General features: G+C 39.1%; 1 protein-coding gene across 8 annotated transcripts in view; it reads right to left on the minus strand.

Annotated features, from left to right (window-relative positions):
* Positions 1–15: 15 nt before the first annotated feature.
* pou2f1b (POU class 2 homeobox 1b) overlaps positions 16–18,565 on the minus strand; it is a 23,607-nt gene continuing 5,057 nt past the window's right edge. For 2 of the 8 annotated variants that reach the window (XM_042002667.1, XM_042002675.1), the window contains exons 2-14: positions 17,257–17,322; positions 16,682–16,767; positions 12,539–12,715; positions 12,323–12,440; positions 12,119–12,210; positions 11,717–11,890; positions 10,400–10,541; positions 10,011–10,165; positions 8,533–8,721; positions 8,236–8,347; positions 7,247–7,583; positions 7,067–7,155; positions 16–6,594 (exon numbers count right to left, since the gene is read on the minus strand). In XM_042002667.1, coding sequence (XP_041858601.1) covers positions 6,323–6,594; positions 7,067–7,155; positions 7,247–7,583; positions 8,236–8,347; positions 8,533–8,721; positions 10,011–10,165; positions 10,400–10,541; positions 11,717–11,890; positions 12,119–12,210; positions 12,323–12,440; positions 12,539–12,715; positions 16,682–16,767; positions 17,257–17,322 — 2,009 coding nt within the window. In that variant the 3' untranslated portion in view covers positions 16–6,322. Of the gene's footprint in view, positions 6,595–7,066; positions 7,156–7,246; positions 7,584–8,235; positions 8,348–8,532; positions 8,722–10,010; positions 10,166–10,399; positions 10,542–11,716; positions 11,891–12,118; positions 12,211–12,322; positions 12,441–12,538; positions 12,716–16,681; positions 16,768–17,256; positions 17,323–17,610; positions 17,943–18,565 lie in introns of those variants that run through there. The other 6 variants (XM_042002673.1, XM_042002668.1, XM_042002672.1 and 3 more) reach the window with 6 other exon arrangements.

An 18,565-nucleotide genomic window follows, 5' to 3' on the forward strand; every position in this document is an offset into this window, starting at 1 on the left:
CAAAGCACATATCAAAACACTTGGAAAATGGTTTAATGATGTTTACAACAAAAGAGAACTGTACATTTACAGTAAAGATTATCTTTGTATGTGTATAAAAACAAAAATACAGCAGACAAATGCATCAAAACCTACTATGTATCCTGATTCACATACTTAAAACTCCTACACAATCTGTCCATTCTATGCCACCATGGCTGGAGGCTTTTTTTTTTTTTTTTTCCTTTATTTTTTTTTTTTTTTTTTTTAATTTTCAAAAAGTTTCTGTAATCAGATTAGAGCAGTGCCCCTCTCAGTGTTATATTTCATGGTGGAAATCAAAACTCTTTACATTCGAGTCCTGGATAGTTATTTTTAAAATCAGACTGCAGAGTAAGAAAAAGGGAAATGAAACGGGAACACATTCCTTTAGATGAGCCCAAGCTTCCAACGGGAAATGTTTTACAGAAAGCATTACTTGAGATACACAGACATAATATGTACATGGTTGGCATTGTTCTTTTTTTTTATTTTTTTGGGTTTTTTTTTTTTTTTTTTTGGTTTTGTCTTCTGTTGAATGCCGTGGTCACTTGGGCTATGAACTGATAATCGCACACATAACACACCCAAAAACATACAAAAATACTATATTTTTCACCTACCAAGAGTAAGACAGTTCTGCAATTAGTTCCATGCTGTGACAGAAAAGAGGTTACAACAAACAAATGAGAAACAGACTCTTTTTACGTAAGTTTTTCTCAGAAATATACCAAAATATACATTTAAGCTTTGGAATTACTGAGGCTAGGACTAAAGCCAGTGCTGGGTTTGTCTCTTAATACACATGCTGCAGGGCGAAAGGGAGAGAAAATAGAAAGAGACATACAGGACAGAGAGAGATATCTTTGGTATCTGCATTTGTCAAAAGTTAAATATTTGGATTTTTGCTTTGGGATAGCGCTTGTGAGGTCCTACAACCTCACATGGAGTAAAGCATTTAACAAAGTGTCACTGAAGCCCGTTGGCCAGAGGTCTGAGCCAGAGGGACACAGTCCATGCAGTGAAGGACCATGATGCATAGTGTCACAGCTGATCAGAGTCTGTAGTGAAGAGACGATGTTGAAGGAGAGGAAAGGAGAATAACGAGGAGGAAAAGAGGGAGGTTTAAACGACCGCAGGATGTGTATTCCTGGAGACAACAAGGTTATGTCCTGGGACTACAGTGTACAGATGATGAGGAAGAGACAGACGCACTGAGACGTAGGAACAGCCTTTTCACCTAAGTCCTTGAAAGAGAAATGGTGGAAGGAAAAGAGGAGAGGGTCGTCCTAGCAACAGTGCTCAATATAGACAAACATACAAAGTCCTGAGCAGGTACAGTGTGCACAGGATCATCCCTCAGTGTGTATTAACAAACATCACCCAGCTACCACCACATTGGTTCGTGCCCGTCAGAGAAGCCCGCTCAGTCCCCGTCCAGCCCCCTCAATCCCCGGCCCCAGGCACTAAAACCGCTGCACCGACGGGACGCACATTCGCATGCGGTAAAAAGAGAGAGAAAAAAAAATCTCTATACAGATGAGCAGAGGGCTCAGGTGAGAGCATGCAGCCCGAATTTGGTGCTGAGCAGTGAGGCGGGGATGGGCGAGACATTGGTGTTGCTCGTATACAATCAAGTTAAAAGTCTTTGGTTAACGTTGGTACCACAGGAAACTGAGAGCGGGCTGTGACAGCGCACAGTCATGTGGGAAGACATGCACATACCTGCACCTGGTCAGAGTGAAAATTATAAACAAAACAGGATTGTCAAACTTAAAATAAAATAAAAAAAAGTGTTCAAACATAAAGGGGTTATCTGTATAACTGAAAATAACTTAAGTGGCAGCAAAGGAATACAGATCATTAAAAATTTACTTTCATCTCAAGTCACAACAAATAATTCTGTTTTAATGCTGAGAGACAGATTGCAGCTTAAGTGCACAAAAATGATAAGAGAAAGACAGCAGACATTCATGAGCACTGATGTGTAATCTGTCACCCCCTTGTGGCAGCTTTTCCACAACCCATCATTAAGTACAGGTACGAGCAGGCTTCTCCACCGACATAAGTTTGAGTATTTGTCCTTTTTTGTGTTTTTTTTTTAACTTTCCTTATTTATTAAGTAGATTAAAGCAGGTTTCACTCAGTCTTGAGTTAGAAATGAGGTATACAACAGTTTATTTTGCCTTACTGGTGCTCCACATGTCCGTTTTCAAACATTAAAAACCAGCAAACCAGTGTGGTGGGCCATCATACTATAACTTTAATGCCTGATTGATCCAAGAGAGAATTCTCAAAATCTCATCCATCATCTTTTTAAAAGTGAATCACTAAAGACTTAGTGCCAAGAAGATGTTTCTAAGATATTAAGTTGTCCACAAATTTTTAAATTCACCAAAACAGATCTCAGAGCTGGTTTGGCAATGGCTAGCTCAAAGCCTGTGGTTAATTAGTAGAGAACCTCAATCCAAACAACAAAACAATTACTCTCTTGTCACACGTTTTTCTAAAAAAGATCAAAATAAAATCACTCTCCACACCCGCTGGAAGATGGTGAAAATGCACCATAATGGTTTGCAGACTACCCTCACTATTCTCTCTTTATAAGAAGCACACACACAACCACCTGCTGGAATTATTAGTAAAGCTTTTCTCACAGGTACCCCCAACCTGTCCAGGTCATACCTACAACAGATAGGTAGCAACATAATCATCCAACGCTCTAAAACGCCCAAAGCGTTTTCAGTGAAAACAATTCACTAGAGCTCAATGCTCAGATTCATACTCACACACACACACACACACACACACACAGAACAACAATGCTACAATGCTCATGTCTTCTACGTAACAATAAGGCATAAATGATAATGTTAATCTTCTCTGTCAAACTAAGAAAACCAGTGATCTTGCCCTCTCACACTATACAAAACAATTAAAGGCATAAAGTAATCGCATAAAAAAATACAAACATATGATTGTTAAAGACAGCACAGCAAATCAAGTCCACGACGACTCAAAACATGAAAATAAAAAAAGGATTAAAAGCAGATGCTTTAGAGCTTCCTACCAACCACAGGACCTATCTTCCAAGGAGCGCCAGTATGAGCCCCTCCAACTGAAAGACCTCACCAACAAACGATGGCGAGTCACGCTCCACCAGGGCGCGCACTTACATTTCCTCAGATCTTTTTTTGGTCATGTCAGTTTTTTTTTTTAAATTTACTTTATATTAAAAAGAAAAGAAACAAAAAGATTCAGGGGATATTTTTTTTTTAGTTATGATAAACACTACATTCAGTCTTGATAACATAATGGTTCAAATATAAAATATGAATATCTTACAAGTGTTTATATATTTATATATATATATTTATTTATTCATATGTATAGAATTAAGAAAAGATTGTTTTTCTAATTCTTAAGTCTTTCCTCAGATAAATATTTCAGTAACATCCTATGGTGCCAACTGCTTCATCGTGCTAGCAAATGTAACTACAAACAGCACTGGAATAGGACTCACTTCTCTGGGCCCCGCGGGGGCTCCAAAGGTGGGGAAACCAGCAACACAAGCAGCCAGACATCCACCAAGCTGCAAAGATAAAGGCTTTCACTTTGGCAAGAAGGATCTCAAAATTATATTTAAACCTGGAAATACCCCATAAATAGTAGTACTCGAAAATAGCAGTAGTAGGTTGTCCTTTTTACGTACGGTTCCTATGTATGGTTCAATAGCATGAACCTTGAATGGCGAGCCAGACAGTACTTTTTACATTCTACAATGTTTTATACACAGAAATGTCTAAAGGTGAACCTTATATGTAAGTGTTGCTGAGGTATATTCAGTCAAATAATTCAAGAGAAAAGAAGCACACAGAGGATAACATGGGACAAATTTCACTTCTTACAGCCACAATAATACACACTCCCATCATTCATTTTAATGCGAAACAATGCTACTTCTGTGTGGGGTTTAGCTGTATGTGCAGCACGTAATGGTATTAACCCCAACACCCCCCCCCCCAGATGTGTTTGGCAGGTTTTAAACTACTCCATAAACAGATTTTGGGAGCAGCATATTGTTTATTTGTTAACAGACTGGTTCAAAGTGGTGGCGCTAAGAGGAGGTGAAGAATGTTCTCTGACGATCAGATCTATGCATTTACATTGATGAGCCCTCCAGCTGAGAGGGTCCCAACTACAAAACCCTGATTTTCACAGGATGTAGTCATAAAGCTATAAGGAAGCATGCAGGCCTCTCGACAGCTCAGCTCCATCGGGAGCTTCAGCAGCAGGTTGTTAAAGCTAAGTTTCTGTGATCCGCATCCAGCAGCACCAAATCAAGACGAAAAAAAAAAAAAAAAAAAAAAAAAAAAGAAAAAAATCTGGCATCGACCGAAGTGAGAGATTGAGAAAAATCACTTGTGGAGAGTAGAAATCGTGTTAACGTCAACTTGTGTGCCCAGGCACAGCAACTACTGAGGAAAACCACTTTGGTTCAAGCTGTTGTTTTATGGCTGAATTTTAGCACAACACCAAAAAACAAACCCCTTCAACAATGGTCCAAAGAACAAAAACTGTCAACACAAAGACTAAAAAAGAAAAAAGACAAAAGCCATCAAATGGCTCACAGAAAACCAGATCAATAAGGGCGAGGCCCAGGTGGTTATAAAAATATAATAAAAATAATAATAATGAACATAAAAATGATAAAGAAGAAACAACTTCCTCACACCCGACCCACCAATCCCTCTTATTTTTGGTAAGTTGTGCTGCCAATCAAAAATTGAGCTATGAGACATCGTATCAAATTAAACAAATGTAGTCTTTGGAAATGATCAAAATATTGCATTTCTATATTCTGTTGATAATGAAGAGAGATTCTGTAATCATAAATATATTGACTAAACTAAGCTACAGCGACTACACACAGCAATTATTTTAAGAAATCTTTTTGGTATATCTTAAAGTACGCAAGTCAGTCAAATGACTGCAGACAGAATAAAAAGACAGAATTCATTCCTCCCAAAACAGGCAGACTGCAGCTCATCAATCCAGTTTTTTGGTACAGATACTGTGCACAAGTAGATACAACAGTACTACTATTAAAATAGAAAATAAAAAAAAAATCCACAATACAACAACCTCACCAAGCCGATGCCACCATACGTCTGGTATGGTGAGAAAGATCCATGAACAAGCCCACCTCAGAACAATGTGGATCGCCCAGCTGCTGAGGTTTCAGCATCTGCCAAAGCAGTCCTCAACAAACATCTATTTTCTGTCTCTGAACTCAGACACAATGTATAGTATTCCAAGGGATATCACAAACCCAAGCTTCCTCATTCTGTCGCAGGACTGCGTGTCTGCAGCTCACTTTAAAGCTCTCAATGTTTTAATCATTTTCTGTCAGCGTCTACTCCACACCTAGCCCATCATTTTACAAAAGCTCGTCGGTGTCTTCGCTGCCGCAGCAAAATGTAAAACTCAGTGTTTCCAGAAGAGAGACTCGAAGAGACCCGCGTTGTCCCTCCGACCCTTAAAGCAATGATAACCTTTATATCGGCCACTTATTACTTGTTTTAAAGCCTTATAACCACGATTAAAAAGTGATAGTTAAATCTTAACTTAATATTGGACAAAGTTCTGAAAAAATGTCAAAAACAACAGACAGTAAAGATAAAGAAAAGACTTCTACAATATAAATTTGATATGATTTAAGTCAAGGCCTGTCAAAAAAGAAAAAAACAAGAAGATAAAGACAGGGTGAAGCACAAACCCCTGTTAGTGATGGACATTGTGAAATTAGTAAAAATCAGTTGAGTTTGACTGTTAAAAGACAAGTTTTTTGTTGGTTTTTTTTTGTTTCTTTTTGGTTAGAAGTTTCAGAGAAGATTCTGCCCTGGTAAAAGGAGGATATATGTACAAAACGTGAACAGGCTGACAGTGTCAGGGATATTTTCCACCTGAACACTGGTCAGGGTTTGTGATAAGCGGCAGGCCAACAACTGCATCCATCTGGCTTCTGTTTGTGGAAAAATGTCCAAGAATCAAACAAAAATACGGGGAAAATAAAAAAAAAAAATAAAAAAAACAAAAAGGCCCAATCTTATTGGAGGTTGTTTTCTTTTTGGTGGCAGCAAAAGGATTGAATAATGGTAGATACAATGCAAAGAACTCAGGGTTGTTAAGTGAAACACGGAGCCTATTTCAAACAACCACCCTGTTCCCTACACAGTGTGACAGAAGTAGTGCTCAACGTAGGGACTGTAGGGAGTTAATTCGAGACTAAGCTTGACTTGTTTCACTGAGCCTTGGAGGCAGTGGTAATGGTCGAGGCCTGCACAGGCACGGCAGCCGTGGTGGCTTGGTGGTGGGCGTCAGCAGTGACCTGTAGCCCCCCGGTCCCTGCCGACACCAGGCTGACGGGGTTGCTGGTAAGCAGCGACAGGTTCTGAGGGTTTAGGAAAAGCGGCGTGGTCACCAGGTTGGGAGTGTTAGCGGTAGAGGTGTTGGCGAACAGCAGGTTGCCACCTTCCAGAGAAGTGATGGGGATTGCGCCACCCGATGCCAGTGCTGTGGAGGGGAAAAAGCAGCCGTTTGTGTATTTAGAGACTGAACGCAATAACATGACAGTGAGGCTGTTTCAGTGTGTAGAGGGAAAAACAGGTCTTACTTAGAAGAATCTAAATATAGATAAGGTTTGGGAGGAAAATTTGATTATATTTAAAATTAATCAGCATGCATGCCTTAGAATTTCTCTTCACAGAATGTTTTTCTAACACTATATTTATTATGGCTCAACAGGATTAATTTCACTGTTCACAGAAGTAATTTCCTCTCAGCAGGATTAAACCTAATGGGTGTGTCCTTACTTACTTTGGTCTAATTATGCAAATGTGTTGAGTCTTCATGCAGTATTTGCCTCCATTACACACATTACACTATTAGGTTGTCTTGATGACTTCATGCAACCTGAGCAACAACAGATTCATCTTCGTTCAGACCAGAAAATATCTGAGCAGCATAGGACTGTTGTAGTACACACCTTGAATAGTAGCCAGGGTACTGTTACTCATGAGAGCAGGACTAAGGGCACTGCCGAGACCCCCAGGAGTCAGACTGAGGAGGGCGCCCCTGAACACACAGACAAGATAATTTAGCTCAATACAGAACACCACATAGGTAAAAAAGTGAAAAGTCTTCACTGAACATAGTGTTTACTAACCCTGGCGTGAACTGTGAGGATGCCATCAGTCCTGGGCTGAGCCCTGCAGCAGCAGCCATGGCTGCAAAGCTGGCACTGGTGGGCAACTGGGCAGCACTCTGCAGCGCCGCAGACAGTCCCGGCGCTGCCACCATCACCTGTCCTGCCCCTAAAGTTGTAGCTACAGATGTTGGTGCCTGTGTGACAATCGTCTGCGCCTGAATGCCAGCTTTGCTGTCTATGGATGAGGACTGATTAAGCGTTGGAGATGGGCTTAAAGATGGAGAACTGGTTGCTGTGGTAACCATAGGTGCAGTGGAGATTACGGATGCAGTGTTTGTGGCTCCAACTGTTGTGCCTTGGTGGAGACAAAACAGAAAATATTCAATTCCTCTTCTCGCTCTGAAGGTAATGCTGCAATGTCCAAAGAAGGCTTAGATGTCAGTGCATCTTTATCCCCTGAAATACGAGTTTATAAATGAACACACAACCTTAATTTCCACCACTTGGGTGCAAATGCTTATTTTGCTACATGTTACAAAATAGCATATTGTAGTGTTTAAGATATTCACCCACGTATGCAAATTGTAAACTACTTAAGACAAGACAGATAACAAGCTTTCTGCTAGCCTAAATATGTTAGGTTTGTTTTCTAATAGTCAGCTCTGACCCCTTCCCATTATTTTGTACAATTATACACATCTTTGGTTTTATCCCACAGTACTGTGTGGTGTCAAGCGTTCGAACTGAGTTGAATGGGGAGCAGGTATGTTCCAGCTGCAGGTGAGCAGTGGAGATGGCGGAAGGACCTAATTAGCATATTAATGGATCTGTGCATATGACGTGAAGAAAAGGTGTAGAGTTACAGCTAAGCCATTGTAAGGCAGAAACAGGTTATTTTCATGGAGGAAAAATGTTAAAATAAGCAGTTTTGATATATAAATTTGCTCTAGGGCTTCAATCCAGACGTGTGACTTAAAGGCATACATATAAGCACACGGCAACCTTACCTGTAAGGGACAAATTGGAAACACTGGTGCTGGTGAGAGGCATCACTGGGTTTACAGTCAGAGTGGTGGATGTAATAGTTGGACTGCTCACAAGGCTTGCTGTGCTGGCCACCTGAGCAACAGAATATGAGGGAGGACTCAATGAGCTACTGTTGTCTTTACAAATCAGAGCAGATTGTTTCTTAGCTGACAGAACAAATGGAAAGAACTTGGCTATGACTAACATTAAAACTTTAAAATAAAATTTAAGCAATGCTTAAAAAAAATTCAATTCATTGAAAGTATTTTAATCTTTACCAAAGGGCTGCTGGGAGTAAAGATGGTTTTGATGGGGGTGTTGCATCCTCCGCTGTTACCACTGCTTGGGGGGTTAATTCGCTTCTCTTTCTGTCGGCGATTGCAAAACCAGACCCGAATCACCTCCTTTTCCATGCTGAGCTGGTCAGCAATCATTGTGATCTCTTCAGAGGTAGGTTTTTGGTTCTGCTTGAAGGGGGCAAAGAAGCCAGGGATTCCCTGTCAGTACTGAGGAGTCTACTGCGCCACATTATCAACATACAGGGTTGAGACATTATGACCAAAACATGTATAGCAGGGCTTTAGAGTGCAACCATGCAACCAAAGAGTTGTCAGGTTTATCTAGCCTTTTAGTGTTGGACTTTTATCTCCCCAAATGTCTGTCTGAACATAAAGGGTTCATTCCCTTCTTATCCAAACGAAGAATGACACTGTGACAAAAAGCCAAATAAAGGCAGTGACAGGGTGGATCTTTTCCTCTTAATGCAGCAGTTGCACATCAGAATGTGTTGATTTCAATGACGACCCCTTTACACATCCAGTACAACAAAGAGCAACACGGACTCATTGAAACTGAAATCAATTGTAAAATGTGGAACATTGTGGAAATTGCTCATTTGTTGTTGTTATCTACAACCTCCACTAATTTAAGAGTCTTTCATGGTGTTAGAGCCAAATGAACAAGTAACCCCCCATCTATGTGACATCACCTGCTAAAAACTGAAAATGAATGCAACACAGCTCAAAAGAAAATTTAAAAGCTGCATCTATTTCTAGTGAAGCATTAGACTGACCGGAAGACGAGAGCAGTCAAGAAAACTGCAAACAGGAGAGGCGACTTTGTATTTAAAAAGAAAAAACTTGATATTTGTGGCTGCTTGAACAGTCATAAATGTGGCATATAATGTAGATAATGAGGAGCTCCCTTTTACTAAATTAAAGTCCCAGAAGATATTTATCATGAAAAAGAATAAACGTAAATACTGAGGAAGGAAGTTTGCTAGAAACAGCACAGCGTTATGAGTCATTTCAAACTTTGAAGTTTAGTTTCATTAAGGTCAGTGAAGCTCGCACTTTAAGTTTATTTTTTTAAATAATGGGTTATCTTTTTCTACTTAACATATATGCTTTAAATAAAATTAAAATTTTCTATACCTTATTCTGGTTCACAATCATTTAAATAATCATCAATGTGTATGGGTAATTCAAAAACCAGTCTTTAAAATGTATTAAAACTAAGTGCTGAGAGCGACAATGTAATAAGTGGGATGCACCAAAGTTTTTTTTTGGTGGTGCATCCAGAATAAAAAGTTATGGAGCACCAGTGCAACCAATGGAAAAAGTTAGCCTGGAGCCCATTACAGCGCGATAATTTTAAATACTATACTACTTAAGCATATAGCACAAAAAAAAAAAAAAAACAAACAAAATAAACAAAAAAAACAGAACCCATAAACCTGGGAATTTGAGCTTCTCACCTCCAGAAAGCTCTTTTCTAAGGCCACTCGAATGTTGGTCTCGATACTGGTCCTTTTCTTCCGTCTGCGATTGATGCCCTCTATGCCCATGCCTGGGGAGCCCAGGGCACTGGGGCTGGACAAGGACTGGTCAGATGTCAGGTTCTCTGCACAAACAGCACCGACACAAAAGAAGGGAACGGAGGTAAAGACAAGGTATCCATTGCAAAGTTTGTTGGGGTAGAGCATGATCTCCACCATTTACATGGGTTGCACCGCACCTTTCCTTCCTCCCTACAGGTGTGTCCGAGTATGTGAGACCACTGGTCTCATACCAATAACAAGAAAATGCAATACAGACATAACAAACTGACTGCCATTTGATAACTGAGGAAGGTTTAGGGACTAACCTGCATCATTGAGCCACTTCTCCAGCAAAGGCTTGAGTTTGCACATGTTCTTAAAGCTTAGATTCAAGGCCTCAAAGCGAGAGATGGTAGTTTGGCTAAAGTCGTTTCCATACAGCTTCCCCATAGCCAGGCCAACGTCCCCCTATGAGATGGAATGAGAAACAGGCAGAGAAATATGACCGCATAAATTATTTAAGCTCCTCTCATCTCTTGACTTTGATTAAAGTCTTAAAAATGAATCTCTGTTCATCATAAATTACATATTTAGAAGTTTTTTCCTCATGAAAATAATGTCACAACGACTTGAAATGGCCTAGATGTAACGTTTTACTTTTCTCTAGTTTAATATAGATAGAACTATGAATATGCAAAAAAGGTCCCCACCTTTTTATACGTCACTCTAATTCACACAAACTAGTCTTTGCTACACAGCAGCAAAATTTAGTAAAAAAGGGATACAATCAAAGTGTGTTTGTATTGGAGACTGGTACTAAATAAGAGCAAATAGTACAGTATGCAGCATAGTATAGGACAGAATGTATTTTTAACAATCACACATACCTCTGAAATCATGCATATATATTACTAATAAAAACACTCAAACAAATCAACTCACACATACACAAGAGTAACTACTCACATATAAACTTAAAGTAATTCACATTTACGCACATACTACTAAATCACATGCGCACGTAAACGTATTTGAATGACAGACATGTTATCCGTGGACAATCGGCTAGTCACAGGAACTTGCTCTACTAAAAGCGATTCTTTCTATATTTACATTACTAGCCACAGTCTCCCTTCTTCTTTATACAGTATGACTCACTGCTGCCACCTACTGGAAATAATGTTACCCATTTTACTTGCTATCTCAATTTAGAATCCAAGCATTAGCCATGTTGTAGCCCACCTCTTTCATGATAAAATCACCTCTCTCACACACATGCTAGTCCTCATTCAAACCAATATCAGCATACACATGAATAACCTCTCTTACATAAAGCACTGTTATCACTCATTCAAAGAGATACAGGGTGTCTTGTATGTGTGCAGCATCAGGGAGTTGTGATACATTATATATATTTTTTGTGTTTGTGCAAGTGATTATTGACACACACATTAGCAAGGTAAAGAGAACTTCTTTTTCACTGAAGTGGATATTTAAATTATTAAATCTAGCTTCCTTCATGACTTATTTACACAAATCTACATATGAAAACATCCACAGGTGTTCACTGTCAAAAGAAAAACAGACATTTGCAAATCGAAACAAGACTGAATCTGTGGAGATCGTTTCAGTATCACACACACCTGTGTGAAGCCCAGTTTGATTCGTCTCTGCTTAAAAGTCTTGGCAAACTGCTCCAGCTCCTCAAGATCACTAGGCTCCTCCAGGGTGGGGGTGTCCAACCGTTTGGGTGGGGTCTGACTCTGGGACAGGGACTGAATAGGTGTGGCCGCTGTTGTGCGGGTTGGAGTTGCAGGCTGGCGAGAGCAGAAGCATAACATTTTTTTTTTTTATAAAGTTGAAAAGTCTTCAAAGGAATGAAAAATCATAAGTGTGCAAGTAAAATTTTAAAAAAGGCATCAGGCAAATTTATAAAATAGCTGAAGAAGCGTGAGCGCCATAAGTGAAACTGACATTTCTCGTCTCTAAAGCATCTTTTCAAAACTTTTTCAGAGTTTAGAAAAGATGCTTGCATCATTACCAACCTGAGTTGCAAGGGTGATGCTTGGTTGAGTCGGCAGGAGGTTAGCTTGGCTTTGAGGTAGTTGAGTTAGAAGACTCTGGGTATTGAATATGCCTGGAAAATGAAAGACAGATGGTGAGAGGGGATAAAACAGAGCTTCAATAGCAATTAAATACTTGAAATCTCTCCCTCTTCTTTTGCCTGCATGTAAACCATTTTTCCTTACCCTGTTGTGCCTGCGGTGTCTGTGAGATGATGAACTGGGGCTGGATTGGTGTGGCAATCGGGTGGCCAGGTTGAACCAAAACAAACTGAGGCAGACTTAGGTTCTGCTGTTGTAGCTGCTGCAGAAAAAACAAAAGCAGTTAAGTTGCCATTTGCGCTTCAAACGTACAGCCAGAATTCATCATGGAAATAAGTCCCAGAAACTATAGTGATTTACAGGGGCAATCTGGATAGGCTGTGACAGGGGCAGCTGGGTAATAGGTGTGGCTGCGGAGGCCGAGATGTTGGCCCCAGTGGTGCTGTTCTGCTGGCTGGCTGAATGCTGCACAGCTGCAGCCAGAAGCTGAGCCTGGGCCTGCTGGAGCAACAGCTGCTGCTGTGGGGTGAAGGTCAACTGAAAAGACAACAGAGAAACAGAAATTTTGACATATGAGGTGAGGAAGTCTGGAGGACAGACAAATGAAGTACAAAGTGGGAATACACTGAAATGATGCATTATGTATATGTGGGATATATAGTAATGGTAATTATGGATAACAATTTATGAATAAATCTTTCAGGCTTGTAAATAAGTGGTCACAATAATTCTCTTTTGGCTTTGATTCCCAAGTAAAGTTTCATATGTAACACAGATTATGATAAAAGCCATCACTACCAAAACTTTAAGTATAATAAGACACTTAAATTACAAATGTTTATTTCTTTTATTATGATGAACAACAGGTCAAAGTATTAGTTTTTGCCAACAACTGACTCATTAGCTGCTTTAGTTCATTGAATAAGACAGCTCTGTTTAATTCAGTTTCTTCTGTTATTTAAACTGGTGTTCATGCTTTCAAAACAAGGTTTTCCATTTATCATGTCAAATTACTGACTGCTTATGTTAATTTATCTACTAAACATAACTTTTCACAAAGGTATCGAAGCATAATTAAAAACTTTGGCTATGTTGACAATACACATATGAGTCTATACAGGCAAATGGACGGAGGACTCATGCAGTTGAGCCAGGCACAAGTGCAAATGAGCACACAAATCCACATGCATGGTAAACATTCCCTCCCGCATAGCACAGTAGAAGCCACATCAGCCGTCTGGTCTTCTAAACTACAGCAAGGCCTCAGGGAAACGTGGATGTTATTTGGGCCACTATGCTATGGAATGATAGGAGTGCTACGAAAAAAAAGCTATATCTGGAAAAGACAAATACACAAAACAAGAAATAAAAACATAGATGACAAAATATAGAAATAAATATTAATATTTTTTCATTAATTTATTTTCATATAAATGTATTTATTTTTTTATTAATTTATTTTGCCTATTATTTCCCTGTGTATTTCCTGACATGAATGAGGAAATGTATAGACAAATGCGTAAAACGCTAAATAAAACATAAATGCAAAATATATAGAAAAATAAATAAGAATAATTGAATATTATATTTTAATATTTAAATTTATTTATTTTAACATAATTTCATTCTTTTATTTTTATTAATTTATTTTGCCTATTCTTATATATATATATATATATATATATATTTTTTTTTTCTTATTTTTATCACCATTTACTTTCTTGCATCCAACCTGTCAATCATCTGCTTTGGGGCGGGGTTTCTTGTCCACACTGAGAAGTCCATCCCAGGACAAATGATGACAGTTTACTTTGCTCTGAGCCAATGGGATTTCGGCATGAGTAGACTGCGTCGGCTACTCTAATGGACTAACCCTTTATTTATGTAAATCTAATCGTCTATTATCTGTTTCTGAAACCATTTTAGGCTAAAAGTAAGCAATGTAATCACTTAAGTGTCGTTTATATTAGACGTGTAACACCTTGTTTAAGCTTTTGCTTTGACTTTTATAAGATGGTGCGCTATTGCACTTCCAGTTATGGTAACATTCCTCAGCTAATGATTGCAAGCAGTCATTCTGATCTGATCTGTATGCCTTACTTAAGTGAATCTCCCACTGTAACACAATTACCTTTTGCAGTTAGATTACACAGCAATGAAAATCATAGTAGTTATTCCGATGAATTCAGCTCTCTTTCATTTTCTAGACTCTGTCATGTTCTGGCGATGGTAAAGATAGCATACTGAAGATGATTACAAAGAGAACCCTGTTACTAGAAAAAGGGCTGCAGTTTGAAATCAAAATTAAACATATATTTTTTTTTTACTGAACAATAACACTGATTACAAAATTGATTGCATTTGACGGAGAGGATCCTTTGGTCTTGAACAGTCTAACTACAGTTTTCATTAATCTCTTCATTATTTTAATCGCTAAGCAGTTTAACAGATGGACCTCTCAACGACTACCTTTAGGGTGTGACATATGCACAAGAGTATCAATGGATTTAAACTTATGGCACTTTCAAATGTGATTTTTATAAACATGAAATCATTTTTACACACTGAGTTTGATGTATGTGTATCATTGAGAGGTCCATCTGTTAAACTGCTTAGTAATTAAAAATCATGAATAGATTAATGAATACGGTACTTGGGCTACAGACTGTTCAGATGATGTCCAAAACATAACAGGGTCTGGGAAGTGGAAGGAATTAAGTAAAATTATGTGAAACTTTCATCACTGTGTAATCTAACTGTAAAAGGTAATTGCGTTTTCATGGGGAGGAGTCATTTAACTGCAGTCTACATGAGTAGACTTATGTAGACTGCAGATCAAAATGACTGAGTTCATGACTGCCAGAAATGCAACAGAGTACCGTCTTACAAAAGTCAACAAGGCGTTATATATCTAATGTGAATGACACTTAAACAATTTTGTTTCTTACTTTTGGCCTAAAATGGTTTCAGAACCTGATAATAGTAGACGATTAGAGTTAAATAATTAAGGGGTGAGTCCATTATAGTAGTGGACGCAGTCTACTCATGCCGAAATCCCATTGGCTCAGAGCAAAGTAAACTGTCATCATTTGTGTTGGGATGGACTTCTCAGTGTGGACAAGAAAGCAGATAATTGACAGCTTGGATGCAAGGAAGTCATTAGAGCAAATAATAAGGATATATAAGAATATGGAAAATAAATTAACAAACATAAGAATTATGTAAAAATACATTTAAATATTAAAATATAACAACAATAATAATAATGATGATCTTATCCATTTTTCTATAAATTTTGTCATTTATTTATACTTTATTCATAGTTTTATGCATTTGTTTATACATTTCCTCATTTATGTCCTTATTCTTTTCCATGTTTATTCTATTTTTTGGGGCACTCCTATCATTCCATACGATTCTGGCCTGATGAAGAATTTTAAGACACAGGGACTATGACCAAACCCTTCCCAAGTTCTTTTGTGAAGGAATTTGGACAGACACTAATAAACTCAAGGATGAGCAGGCAAACAGGCAAAGGAGGCAACAGCTTTAAGGCTGAGTATCAGGTCAAGTCATCATTTGACCATGTCTTTGAGACAGCGTGATCATATTAAGGCGTCAATTTAGGATGCATGAGAACGACTGGATTTTAACTGACAGCAATGATGCCACTTACTCCAGCAATCTGACCCCCAGCCAACATTAGCTGGGTTTGAGGCAATACACTCTGCTGTACGGAGGTCGGAAGAGCACCCGAGTTTTCCAACTTAGACTAGTGGAGGTAGAGCAGAAAGGGAGACTTAAAAGAAACCTTTAAAGGTGTATTACTGAATCTTATTTTCATGTGTAATTGTGTTTAAAAAATTAAATAAATAAGAAGAAACTGATTATTTAAATTTAAGAAACACAAATGAATATTCAAGTAAGAAATAAACAACCTAAATAAAATAGAAAATTTTCTAATGAGCAAATCAAATCTCTGTGCTACCTGAGTGGCTTTGTCAGAGCCCACCTTTAGTCTTTAAGCAGTGAGAAGAATTTGCATTAAAAAGGCAGAGATAAGGTGGATATTTAAATGTGCTGCAGCCTTCAGAGACAAGGAAAGTGAAGTGAAGGGAGGGAAGAGCTGAGATGCTAATTAAAATAACTGTTATGCAGTGCATGTAAATTCTGCATAGATTTGCATATTCTCTGCCATCTGTTTCCGAGCAACCGCAGAGCAGCTAATTAGCATACAGGGTTGATTAATCTGCCTTGTTGCCAGGCAACACTGTGAGAGCCTGGCTCATTTAAATGAACTCCCTCTGCTTGTGAATGTTTGCGTGCAGATGAGCTCTCTTCAAACTTCATACCTTGTTTCAATGTAAAGCTACTATTATGCAAAAATATTAGCAGTTGCATATCTGCTCCATCCACAAAAACAGGAAAACAAGAAGTTTCTTGGGGTAAAGTATGTGATGTGTATGCATGCACGCATGCATGGATGGATGGATGATGTGGTACCTGTTGGAGGAGGGCTTGTGCATGTGCACTAGAGATTGTGGTTGGCACCGTCTGCCTCTGAAAGTCCAATCCATTGGTTTGGATTCCTGAGGACAGACATACAGCTAATGAAATGAACTGACAACAAAAGATAAAAACAATATACCTTGGTGGTTTAACTGACAAAACAATATATAGTTATTAACATTTAATAAAAGAGGATCACAAGACTGAATGCACAGTAGAGATATAAACATTAGAAGCAAACAGTTTCTAAAGCAACATCAACTGTGAGCATTCATGGTCACAATGAGTTTGATTATTAGCATCACAGAACTGCAGAAGCAATTAAGCACTGCAACATTCAACAATCCCTAAAGATGGGAAACTGCTCTATGAGGAACAATTCATTTTTGCCAAAATGAGTTACATAGATTGACAGAAGTGAGGTTTCTGGTTTGTGTTCCAACAATGTTAAAAAACACTGTTGGCTATATGATTTGGAAACCTGTTGAATGAGGTGTTAAAACTCAACACATCCAGATTTCAGCTTAGCTAAGGCGAAAAAAAGAACAAAAGACCTGAATATCACTCACCGGTGTTCCCGTCACCACTTTCCATTGCACATTTAGTAGTTTCTGACTTAATATTCACTTTAGCATCTGAAAGAGCCAAACAGACACGCAGTGAGATATACATATACCTACTGTTGCTAAACCCTAACAGATCTGTAAGGTTTTGTTAATGATTTGAGTTGTGCTTTGAGAAATGACATTAAATCCCTCAAAGCAGCAGACAATATTACAGAAGAAAATGTGATGTTATATTGACGTAAGGACAAAAAATCTCATGAAATGACATTTAATGCAAATATGCCACACTGTCCTTTCCTGACCTAACCAACAACAAAAACCCAGCTAAGCCCCATCACCGCCTCGTTAAAAACTCACCTGTTCTCGCTGCACCTGTATTTTCCAGCATGGTTGCTGAACCTATCAAGTCAAACTGCCTCAGCCGGGCAATCCCACCGACAGGGTGTCCAGCACTCACTTTCTCCTCCCACTCTTCCCTGTCTTCACTCTCCACTGGTCAGCAGCAAACACAGTTCAATACAACCACAGGAACACACAGACACAGGACTAGTGTCCACCACACGGTCTGCTGAACAACACTGGGATACACACACTGGGAAAGCCAACAGGGTTTAGGCAAACAGCTCTCTTTGCCCCCCTCTTTTCTTTTCTTATAGCTCTGCCCCTCTCTCTTGTACTGTGCCTACTTTGTGCTCCCCCTCCCTCTCTCTCTCCCTCTCTCTCTTTCGTGTGCCAAGATTGCCTGTACTTCTGAAAAAGTTCACCCTCTCCCCCTCTTGCTGGAATGAAACAAACGACAAGTGCAGCTGGCAGCCTCCTCCAACACTACCTACCCCCCCCCCCCCTACCCCCCCCAACCACCACCACCACTCTATAATGAAGTATAATCAGTATTCAGCTGATTAAAGCCGTATGCAAATCTGCCCCTGCCTCGTTAGTAATGCAAGGCTTTGAAGTCCTGCGAGCAACGCATTTCACACCGGGCTCTGAAAGCTTTCTGCATAATTTAAACCCCTATAAATATTTATCAGCTCATTAGCATATTAATTGGATGGCTTTTGGAGGACGATAAAAAAAAAAAAACAGGGGAATAAGGACGACAGAGAGAGAGGAAAAAAGTGCTCAAACTAGCACTTGGTGGAGCAGAGGGAGGGGAGGCAGCAGCACAGACCAATTACTGTGTAAGTGCAGGCCTAAAAAGTAATTAGCTAAGAGCAGGTAAAGGACTGAAGATATCCCAGAATGCAGTAGGAGTCTGTCAGTGGGGGTCTAGGCATGTTAGCAAGGTGGACTTCATTAATAGAGTAGCTGT

This window comes from Melanotaenia boesemani, chromosome 12 (assembly GCF_017639745.1).
Source record: "Melanotaenia boesemani isolate fMelBoe1 chromosome 12, fMelBoe1.pri, whole genome shotgun sequence".
Taxonomy (NCBI): domain Eukaryota; kingdom Metazoa; phylum Chordata; class Actinopteri; order Atheriniformes; family Melanotaeniidae; genus Melanotaenia; species Melanotaenia boesemani.